Raw genomic sequence first — 10,991 nt, forward strand, 5'->3', positions numbered from 1 at the left:
AGAAGCGATAAAATAGTAAAAGCAGGCCGATGTCATAAAAACCCCCAAACTCAACCACACAGAATCACCACCCAGGGCCAGACAATAAAAACAAGAGCTAAAATGTACTGAATGAAGTGGCGGGCGTCTTCATGCATTGGGAAAATGAAGGAGGATTATTTCCATTTTACAGAGGAGCAAAACGAGGCTTGGGGGAGATTAAGGACTGTGGTTCCAGCCGACAGGGCAGGGTCAATAGCCGGTCAGGGGCAGAGCGAGATGTTCAACTTGGGTGTACCTAACTCAAGTCCAGGGCCCTGAAGGCTCAAGCCTGGCTGTCCGTCGGGAGTCATTTGGGAGGGTTCTTAAGAAATACTGATGCCGAGGAGACATTTCTCCAAAGAGGACATGCAAATGATCAACAGGTATATGAAAAGAAGAATGCATAATGGCACTAGTCATCAAAGAAATGCAAATCAAAACCACAAGACCTATCACCTCATCTCTGTCAAGATGGTATTATCAAAAAACAAAAGACCCCAAGCGTCGGTGAGGACTTGGGAGACAGTTGGAAACTTCGTGCACTGTCGATGGGAATACAAAACGGGGCAGTCACTGTGGAAAACATTAAAAATAAAACTACCGCAAGATTTAGAAATCTCACTTCTGGGTATTTATCTGAAATAATTGCAGTCAGGATCGCAACGAGATACAAGCACTCCCATGTTCCCTGCAGCCTTCTTCATGATAGCTGAGACGTGGGAACCACCTGTGTGGTCGTGGACAGATGAATGGTTATGGCGGGTGTAGTACATTCCCACAGTGGTACACTATTCAGCCTTAAGCAAGAAGGAAATTCTGTAATATGCGACAACATGGATGAATCTGGAGGCCGTTATGCTGAGTGAAATGAACTGGTCACAGAAAGATTAAGATGCCATGATTCTTCTCGTATGAGGCAACTACAATAGTCAAGTTCATAGACACAGAGAGAAACCGTGGCTGCCAGACACTGGGGAGGGAGAAACAGCGAGTTATTAATCAATTGGCATAAAGTTTTCAGTTAAGCAAGATGAGTAAGCTCTAGAGATCTTCTGTACAATATGCGCTGATGGCCAACAGGGCTCTGCTGGTCATTTACAGACTTGACGATAAATCTCACGTTAAGTGTTCATACCACAGGGCGCCTGGGTGGCTCAGTGGGTTAAGCCGCTGCCTTATACCACAATTTAAAAGAAAGAAAGAAAGAAAGGAAGGAAGGAAGGAAGGAAGAAATCCTAAGGTGATCTGGATCTGGGCTAACCCTTGATTCTAAACTGGTTGGTTTGGGGTGGGGCCCAGGCAAAGAGGGTAAGCAGGTGCCACTCCACACGTTTCTGGTTGTCCTCTCTTCTTAGCAGTCATTGCTCCCATGTGTTGAACACCCTGCGTACCAACCACTGACTACTCCTGGTGTTGTTATTCCCGCTTGAGAGCTGAGGAAACTAAGAGGTGACGTCACTTTTTCTCAGTCACCCAGCTGGTAGTCACTGGTGCCAGCCTTCCCAGATCCATGCAACCTCCAAGCAGGGGCCCCTGTGAGACACAGACATGGGCGTCATGTGTCTTTCCAGATCCCTGCCTTGTTCCTCAAGCTTTAGGGTCAACAGCATCACCTTTGTCCCAGGATTGTCCACACTGACCTGTTATCACGCAGGTGCGGAAAGTGGGCCTTTTGTGGTTCGGCACTAAGGAAGGACTTTTTGCCAGTCAGAGGCATTTGATGGTGAGGTGGGCTGCCTGGGGAGGCTGTGGGCCCCTGCCATCATCATCGATGGAGCAGAAGAGTCATCCTTCAATGTATTGTGTGTGTGAGTGTGTGTGGAAGTGGCCGAGGAGGGCTTAGACACTCCTAACATGTCCCCAGCCCCAAAACTGTGGGGCTCAGGAGACGACTCAAAGCTCAGTGTGTGAAGATGGTTCTAGAAGATGAGCTCACAGAACTGGGGAGTTCCAGAAGGCCCTATGTCAGTCTGGAGTCTGCTCTCCCCCATCATTCTCTGAAAGCTGGGTGCCTCAGGCCCTAGCAGTATCATGGGGGTGTCTTGAGCTGAAGCAGGGTGTTGGGTCCCTGCTGCTGCCTCCTGTCACTGCCGTGTCAGCTCTGGTGGGGACGACACCTGATCAGTGAGCCCCCTTCCCCTCTTCCTGCAGCTGTTGGCCAGGGCCCTGGCTGGCCTGGTCAGAGAGGGGCATGGAAAAAGAAAGGGGGTGGTCAGAAATGGGCGGGGGGGAGTCCTGGGCTGGGAGAGTGCTGAGTTGAGAGAGGGGAGATCTTGTAGACGGTGTCTGGCCTCTGATTCACCAGCCCTCACTCCTTACACCCCTCGACCTGCCACGACATGCTCAGGATGAAATTATTTTTAAGTCGCTTTGCTACAAAAGGTCAAAAAACAGTCTCTGTAGAGAAGTGAACTTGGTTTCCACATCTGAAAATGGGGGTTATTACTCCTATGCCCCTTGAGTTGTTGAGAGGATTAGATGAGATTAAATTAGAAAACATCCAGCAAAGGCCCAGCACAGTGTCTGCTGGGTATGAAGAGCTTAGTGAGGTCCCCCCTCCATTGCCCCCCCATCCCCTACTTTGATGGAGAAGGTTTGTGCTCTTGGGGTCAGGACCTCAGGATGCTTTAGGGTAAGCAGCACCATTGAACAGCCACTTTGTCCTCTCAACTCGGCTTAGTTCTGAGGAAGTCCTCAGAAGTTCCTTGGAAGTCCTATTCTGGTGGGAACAACTACCGTATGTTACAGTCTTGTGGGACAGGGGGATGGCAGAAGCCACAGGGTGCTGAGGGCATGTTGGGGAGCTGGGGGACTCACCTGTGATGTGACCCATGAAGTATGAGTAAGAGTTTGCCATGTAGAGGAAGGAGCAGATTAGGGCTCCAGGCATGAACGAATATGGCAGTACTGGAACTCCTGGAGAGGGAGGGACAGGTCCACACACCTAGAAGCAAGGATGAAGGGAGCCATCCCCAGGTGGCAGGTGGTCAGGCTTTTATTTAAAAAACTCATGGTGGTAAATGTATCTAGAATAGTTTGGAAAGCGGGTCAGGACAGGATGCAAGGAGCCCATCAGCGTGCTGGGAGGGGGATCAGAAAAGAGGGCAAGATGGTGCTCTGGGAGGGAGAGCAGAATCCACAGCACTTGGGGATCGACCGGCTGGGGCTGGGTGAAGGGTGCAGAGACAGAAGGAGTGAAGAAGGCCATCTGTATTTCTAACTCGGATAAATGTGTTTAAACCAAAAATGTTAGGAGTTATTTTTTTTTTTTTTAAGATTTTACTTATTTATTTGAGAGAGAGTGAGAGAGATCACAGAGGGAGAACAGAGCTTCAGAGCTCTCTGCTGAGTGGAGAGCCCCATGCGGGTCCTGATCCCAGGACCCTGGGATCATGACCTGAGTCGAAGGCAGATGCTTAACCAACCAACTGAGCCACCCAGGTGCCCCAGTTATGAGCTTAAAACCAAGAATGTTTTAAATTCAGAAAGGAAAGCCTCATGGAAGCCGATTTTAGTGGGAACATGAGTTCTGTTTTGGACATGATGTGGGGTATCCAAGGGGAGAAGTCCAGGAGGCGGCTGCAGATGAGGTCGGCTGCTCTGGGGAAGACAGACTTCAACATCACCAGCCTGCAGGTGGCAGTTAACTGTAGGGCCGCCCAGAGGGTATTCCGGAGAGAGAGAGAGAGAGAAAGAGAGAGAGAGGAGGGCTCAGGGTAGAAGTACCCAGAAAGCATACCAACTTTTGAGATGGCATAGGCAATCAAAAGAAATAGCCCAAGAAGAAGCAGGGAACCCAGAAGAGGGGGCATCACAGAAGTCAGGAGAGGCAAGAGATTCAACAGGTAGATTGGGCAATGGTGCACCCTCGTGGGTCAAGAACTCACGAGGCCCACTGGACAGGGCAGAATAGCATCAGGTGTGTAGTGATGCAGGTGGTCAAGTTCAATTCCACTGGGCTGAACACACATGGGGAGATGAGAAAACCGGCATTCTTCCTGTAGAAGTTTCCACTGGAAAAGAAGGAGAGAGACTGATCAGTATAGACGGTGGTGAGGCCTGTGTGTGTCCATGCATCAGGAGAAGGGGTAGGAAGAGGGGCTGAGGACACTGACTGAGGACACTGGTAGAGGAGTGATGGCTGGGGAGCAAGGCTGAGAGGCGGGAAAGGGTGAAGTCTGGAGCTCGCAGGCATGGCGGGCCTTGACAATCATCGAGGCCCTGCATCCCCACACTAGAGGGGTGAAGACAAGCGGGACGAGGCTACTGGTGCCTCTGTGAGGCAGGAAGTGAGGTCTTCTGGGAGCTTGGGTGGGACGGGGCTGCAGGCAATAATGAGTGTCTCGAATGTTTTTTGAGGGAAACAGGAGAGAGAAAGCTGGCCGAAGACAAGCGCTCGTGCTGGTGTCAGAGAATTTCATCAGAGAAATTATAAGAACCCATTTATAGTACAAAGAGCTAGGTTTTCTCTGGGCTTTTCTCCTGTCATTCACTCCTTCAACAATCTTCTGAGGCAGGGGTTACTCATTTCCTCCTTGGCCAGCTGGAGATGATGAGGCGCAGGAATTGTCTGAAGTCAGAGAGGTTGTGCAGGTTGGAGGTGGGCTTCAGACTCAAGGCTCACTGCAGAGCCACACCCTTAACCCATCTTGTCATCCTCCATGGCATGAAGGTCCAGTGGGTTTCGAGGCCATGTGTTTTTAGGAATGCCATTCATGATGTCCTGTGGCTGTTCTGTTTTTTGACTCAATGAAGGCAGACAGCAAGTACAGTGGGGTAGGGTCATGGGAGACACGGGAAGGTGTACCAGAGAGACGGGAATGGAAGGTGGCAGAGAGCAGCAGTAGTGAGATTTGCAGATGGCCTTGGGAGTGAGTGGCCGAGACCAAGTGAAAGTGAAGGTCACAATCAGGTGCAAACATCCTTCATAATACCGAGGGCTGGCCCCCAGAGCCAGACAGAGCAAGGGGCCAACCCAAGGAGCGGCTCTAGGAGAGCGTTCCCTTGACAACAGGGGCGGGGTGGGGACTGACTGACACTCTGACGACATTGCTCGGCCCTTGCCCTCCTGGATCATCTGCTCACGGCCATACCTCATGGGGTTTGGAATCACATACATGTTGGTCTTATTCCACACTTTGCTCCTTCCTAGTTGTGCGACATAGGGCTTCAGGATGCGACGATGCCTGGCAAGTAGTACAGCGCTCCAAATATGCTCGTTTTCTTTCCCCGCCTCCCATCTCTGCTCTGGGGCAGGTGTAAAGTGGGATGGCGGGGAGCTGGCCTCAGGGAACCCTCTCCGGGATCTTGGTGTGCAGTACTGGCACCTTTTCCCCTTGACCTAGGTATGCTCAGAGCCCTTTTTTCTTCGTCTTTCAAGGGTGACCTTCTGTGAGTGGTGGAGCAGGGCTGTTGAACTGCCTGCCCTCTCAAAACCCAGTCGTGAGCCAGCGTGGCGGGGGCTGTGCTTCTGCCACCTGCATGGAAGCCAGGAGCCGGGCTCCCAGCAAGCAGCTGTGCCCGCGGGGTAGCATGTTGCTGGCCTTCGCCTCTCTGCTCGGCTGCCTGCTCACCTCCAGCCAGGCCAAGGTCTACAGTCGCTGTGAGCTGGCCAAGGTGCTCCACGACTTCGGCCTGGAGGGCTACCGGGGATCCACCCTGGCTGACTGTGAGGACCGCCCCCACCCCCTCCCCCGCAACCCTCCCTCCCCGCTCTCCCTCCTGGGCTGTGGTCTCAGAAGCTTTCTCAGCCTCAGCCCTCCTTTGTCCATCCAGAGTGGTAGGACCCGACGGGTGGACAACATTTAGCACAAGTTGAATCTCTAATTGGCCGCAGGCAGCCCCATCAGCCTGCTCCTGCCCGCCCCTGCCGCTGTCACTGAAGTCAACAGCCAAAGAAACAGAAAGGCTTAGTTCCCTAATCGTAATGGCAGCCAAGAGTTCCCATGCAGGTTTAGGCTAAACTGAGCAAACCAGGAAGAGCAGACTCTTCAAGCTGCTGGTAGCTTCGGGAAGCTGTGAGGTCCAGCCATGTCTGGCTCATTTCTCTCTCGTTCTAGCTTCCTTGCCAGCACTCTCCTGGGTCTTCCTCAGTTTGCCTCTAAAGATCTAGCTCTTGTCTGCTCACCCCACAAAGATGTCTTGGGCCCCGCTGCACGCAGAGCGGTGAGATGGCAGGAAGGAAGGAGGCCCAAGGGACAGACTTGACTCTGGCTGTTTGGTAGCTATGGTGGCCCCAAACGCGTCCCTTGCCCCCCTGAGGCTGGCTGTCTGGAGGCGCTGGGGAAGTAGGCGGGAGAACAGCCGCCCTGCCCACCTTGGTGCAGGAGCCGAGGCTCAGGGGAGTTCGCGTGTGGCCCCCGCACCCACACCTGAGTGTCCCCCCGCACCCACACCTGAGTGTCCCGCTCTACGCGGCCTTCGGTCACCCGACCCTCGGGCCTGCATCTCCACCCTACCCAGGGGTCTGTCTTGCTTACTTCACGAGTGGCTTCAACACAGCTGCTGTGGACCACGAAGCTGATGGGAGCACCAACAACGGCATCTTCCAGATCAACAGCCGGAAGTGGTGCAAAAACCTCGACCCAGAGGTCCCTAACCTGTGCCAGACGTACTGCTCCGGTAGGCTGGGCCCGAGTGGGGGAGCGTCCGGGGGTGGGGGTGGGGGGCGCGCCTCTGGGCCTGGCTGCGCTTCTTTCCCGCTGGTGTTTGTAATCCTCACCTGTGTCTCTGAGTGGGGAATCCCCCCACGCCCCTCTGGGCCTACGAAGGAGAGAGGGGCGGGGCAAGAGATGGGGGCGGGTCCACCATGAATCTGCTGGGAGAGGGTTCGGAGCGCTGTAGGAGGGCGGGAGGGAAGTGGGAGAGAGAGACCTGGGTTTCTTTTTTTTTTTTTTTTTTTAAAGATTTTATTTATTTATTTGACAGAGAGAAATCACAAGTAGTCGGAGAGGCAGACAGAGAGAGAGAGAGAGAGGGAAGCAGGCTCCCTGCTGAGCAGAGAGCCCGATGCGGGACTTGATCCCAGGACCCTGAGATCATGACCTGAGCCGAAGTTTCTGAAGGGAACAAGAGACAGGGTTGGGTTTAGGATGGAGAAGGGCGCGCGCGAGTGTGTGTGTGTGTGTGTGTGTGTGTGTGTGAGAGAGAGAGAGAGAGAGAGAAAGACAGACTTTGGATGTTCAGTTCTGTCTGCTGTTCCTTCACCATGTGTCTCTGCCTCCCACCCCAGACTTGTTGAATCCTAACCTTAAGAATACTGTTATCTGTGCCATGAAGATCACGCAACAGCCCCAGGGTCTGGCCAGCTGGTAGGTAACCGGGGCTAGCCTCCCCCCCCAACCCCGCCCCAAGGCTGATGTGGCCGGGACTGGTGGACAGCAGCAGGCAGCAACTCTTTCCTGACTGCTCACGTTGTCCCGGCCACCATTCCGTGGCCTCACAGTCTGATCTGCACCCAACTTTTGGCCGCAGGGGTTACTGTCCCTGACGTCGTTAGAGACAACACACTGGGTGTCAGGGAGGGTGAGCAATTCCCTGGGACTCCTGGAGCCAAGCCTGGCTCTGCCACTTATGCTTCTGTTAGGATGCCTGCCTGCAGGTCCACACGGCCTGGATCTGGTCAGCCTTGTTTGTTTAACGGTGGCATCGTCACAGAAACTAACTTTGGTAGAGAAGCCCAAGATGTATGACAGATCAAAGAAGTGATTCGGGGCTTGAAGCATGGTGGGGAGTTGAGGCTGAGCACTTTGGAGTCTCACCGTGTCAACCTTCTCTTTTCCTGTCTCTTTCCCACAAGATAGCCTTTGGGGCAGCCACGCCCACAGGCGAGGGGTTGGGTGAGCATCTCGTGGGGTCCTGGACTAGATCATGGGTTCCCAGATGGCCCTCTGAGGCAATGGCCCACAGACTTCTCTGAAGGGGGGGTCTCGCTGCTGAGTCTTCAACTTCCCTTTGCTCACATTTCCGAATGAGAGAGCAGCAGGGGCAGGATGTGGGGAGGGTGAGATACTCCGGGTGGCTCCTGGAGCTCCAGGCAGATGTGGCAGTCAGAAGGCAGGTAAAGGAATTCGGGAGGCAGTGGGTATCAGCCCAGGAGCAGAGGGAAGCGCGGGAGGGGGGAAGACAAGGGGCAGGGGCATGTAGGGAAGCCTTTACAGGAGTCCCGGTGAGAGATCCCAGGTCTGCACTAGGACAGTTGCTCAGCTGATGGATAGGAGGGAGGTTGTCTAGGAGGGGCTGTATGGAGGCATGGGAACAGGCGAGATGTGGCAGTGAGGGAGAGGAGGAGGCAGAAATGACTGGGAATCTAGAGAACGTCTGACATGAGCCTTGACAGTGGCTGCAGCTTGGGAGATGTGTTGGTCCAAGAAGAGTTGATGCCCTAGGAACTGGGTCTGGAGTGAGGCAGGCCCAGCAGGACATAGCTATAAGATCAGGATGGGTGAGTACAGGCTTGGCAGGGCTCTAAGGGCTTGAGATCATGGGGGGACTACCCGGGGATGGTAGTACCATTGGTCCTGTTGGGTTCCATCAAAGAACAGCTCTCTTTTGTACGCTGTGAGAAAATTTGTGGCAGGTATAACCCGTGACAGGTGGCTGAGGCTAATAACAGGCAGTGGCCCCAGAAACTAGAAAGGGCACTGTTTATTCCCTCCACCTGCACACATGGGAGCTTGCCTGTGCTGGGCTCTGTGCTGGGTACTGGGCTGCAGAAAGCCTGAGATCTGAGTCTCTGCCCTTGAGGCTCTTATGGTCTAATGGGAGAGGCAGACAAGCCCACTGACCACACCTTGTTGATGGATCTATAGAGGTCCTCTAGGGGTACTCTTGGTCATCGAGCTCTTTGATTGACTTCATGGAATCACCTTAGTTTGGAACCCCTGAGAACTGGGGGCCCTGGGACCCCAGGATCTTGCCTAGCTTCCTCAAGATGCTCATGGGACGATGGTGCAAGGTAATGGTCCTGAAAGGGCCTCTAAACCATAGTTACCGACAATGGAAAGACCTGGATTGGTGGCCAAGGGGAAGTGGGTATGACTGCAGTTCTGTCCTTTCCTGGCTGTGGATCTTGGGTGAGGAATTTTGCATCTGAGTCTCAATGTTTCATTTGGAATATAGGGAATGCAGTATCTCCCTTATCCACATTACAGGGCTGCCGGGGGGTGGACCGGGGTACAGGCGAACAAGTGATGGATGGGACAGTGCTGCGTAGACTGTAAAGAGCTGTACGCTTGTAGGGTGGCATGACTGTCCACAGAAGGAGCACGGTGTGGGAAAAGAGCTTCGGACTGGGGTTCTGGACCTTTGCCACTGACTTCTGGGTGAACTTGAACAAATTACCCTGTATCTCCATTGGTAAAACAAGGAGGCTAGATAGTGGACATTTTAAAGGCCACGCTCATCCTTTTTTACTTCTTCTGGGGGTTCTTTCCTCGTTAACAGGGCTCACTAGCCCTCTTTCCCTTGCTAGCCCCTCTCCTTACCATGGTTTAGAGCCCACGCCTCCTTCCTGTTCTTCTCTGAGCAGGGACCGAAGGCTGCAGCTGATTTGGTCTCTCCTCTTCCCCATCCTCCATCCTCAGGGAGGCCTGGAGGCGTCACTGCCAAGGCAAGGACCTCAGCGACTGGGTGGATGGCTGTGACTTGTAGGACTCTCTGTGGATGGACCAGGCCACGCACAGCAGGCTGGGAGATGTGGTTTGGTTTCTGACCCAGGCTTGGGAAGACAAGCCGATCAATAAAATATCGTCTAATATAAGTGTGGCTCTCAGCTGTCACTGTGTTTTCAGGTGGCACGTCAGAGTTTCTTTGCCAGTTCACCTGGGCTGGGCTCCAGATGGGCTCTAAAAAGCCTGCCACAGAAGGCTTGCCTCTATTCCTGGAGACCTGGTCATGGTGGGCGGGGGTGGGGGGCCTCAGTGCCTCCCTTGTCCACACCTGGTAGAGTTTCTTAGACCCTTTACCTGGATCTAGGTTTGCCCAATGTAGCAAAACAAACAAAAAAAATAAGCAATGATAACCAAAACAGAATGCCTGAGTTAAATTTGAAATTTGGATAGACAACAAATAAATTTTACTATACATATGTCCCAAATATTGCATGTGGCACACTTGTATTAAAAAATGATGTGTTGTTTGGGGAGTGTCTGTTGTTTGGGGAACATGGGTGGCTCAGTTGGTTAAGTGTCTGACTCTTTTTTTTTCTTTTAGATTTATTTATTTTTTGGGGGGGGTGGGGAGGGACAGAGGAAGAGGGAGAGAGATAATCTCAAGTAGATTCTGTACTGACCAGAAGCTTGATCCCACAACCCCATGATTATAACCTGAGCCAAAATCAAGAGTCAGATGCTTAACTGACTGAGCCACCCAGGCACCCCCACAGATAAATTTAATTGAGCAAAGTTTTTCTTGGACATCCTCCCTGCCATCGGAGCCTGCCTCCCAAGAATGAACTGAGCTCACTCTATATCCTGCCCCTTCCTGCCCTCCCCCTCCCCCAAGTTCAGTTCTCCATCCCAGACCTGCCTTACCCAGGAACAGTTTTGTGCTGCAAAATTATTTCTCAGAAACGAAATGAAATTCTCCGTCCCCTCCTTCCAACTGATCTCATCTAGGCATGAGAGAGAGGGATTGAGCAAACTGACACCAATGTAAGAGAATTCTTATCAACTTAACTCAATCGCCAGTTGGGAGAATTTGGAGGAAGCATAAGGCAGGAATGAAAAAAGTGCAGGCGATGTGGGAGGGAAATATTCTGAGCGAATGAAGCTGGCTAGCATGACCCTGAGATCATAACCTGAGCTGAAATCAAGAGTTGGACCCTTGGTCGATGGAGCCATCCAGGAGCTCCAAGAATCAGATTCTTGATTTCGGCTCAGGGTTATGAGATCGAGCCCTGCATTGGGCTCAGCCCTGAGGGTGGAGCCTGCTTGGGATTCTATCCCTCCTTGTCCCTCTGTCAACAGCGC

General features: G+C 52.7%; 1 protein-coding gene across 3 annotated transcripts; it reads left to right on the forward strand.

Moving 5' to 3' along the window:
• The first annotated feature begins 1,964 nt into the window (after positions 1–1,964).
• On the forward strand, positions 1,965–9,768 carry SPACA3 (sperm acrosome associated 3). Of its 3 annotated transcripts, none has more exons than XM_032321524.1 (5): positions 1,965–2,145; positions 5,402–5,689; positions 6,523–6,642; positions 7,253–7,331; positions 9,606–9,768. In XM_032321524.1, exons 2-5 carry the CDS (start codon positions 5,503–5,505, stop codon positions 9,670–9,672), a joined length of 453 nt encoding a protein of 150 aa, XP_032177415.1. In that variant the 5' UTR covers positions 1,965–2,145; positions 5,402–5,502; the 3' UTR covers positions 9,673–9,768. The 3 variants fall into 3 exon arrangements, with proteins under 3 accessions (XP_032177415.1, XP_032177413.1, XP_032177414.1); XM_032321522.1 differs by having other exon boundaries at positions 1,967–2,145; positions 6,484–6,642; XM_032321523.1 differs by having other exon boundaries at positions 1,967–2,125; positions 6,484–6,642.
• The last annotated feature ends 1,223 nt before the right edge of the window (positions 9,769–10,991 follow it).

Source organism: Mustela erminea, chromosome 18 (assembly GCF_009829155.1).
Source record: "Mustela erminea isolate mMusErm1 chromosome 18, mMusErm1.Pri, whole genome shotgun sequence".
In the NCBI taxonomy this organism is placed as follows: Eukaryota; Metazoa; Chordata; class Mammalia; order Carnivora; family Mustelidae; genus Mustela; species Mustela erminea.

Excerpts from the sequence above, each read along its gene's own strand:
- SPACA3 (XM_032321522.1), top strand. The coding sequence starts at position 5,503 with ATGGAAGCCAGGAGCCGGGCTCCCAGCAAGCAGCTGTGCCCGCGGGGT. Across the intron at positions 5,690-6,483 it reads GGGATCCACCCTGGCTGACT|GGGTCTGTCTTGCTTACTTC; the intron begins GTGAGGACCGCC and ends CACCCTACCCAG. Across the intron at positions 6,643-7,252 it reads GTGCCAGACGTACTGCTCCG|ACTTGTTGAATCCTAACCTT; the intron begins GTAGGCTGGGCC and ends CTCCCACCCCAG.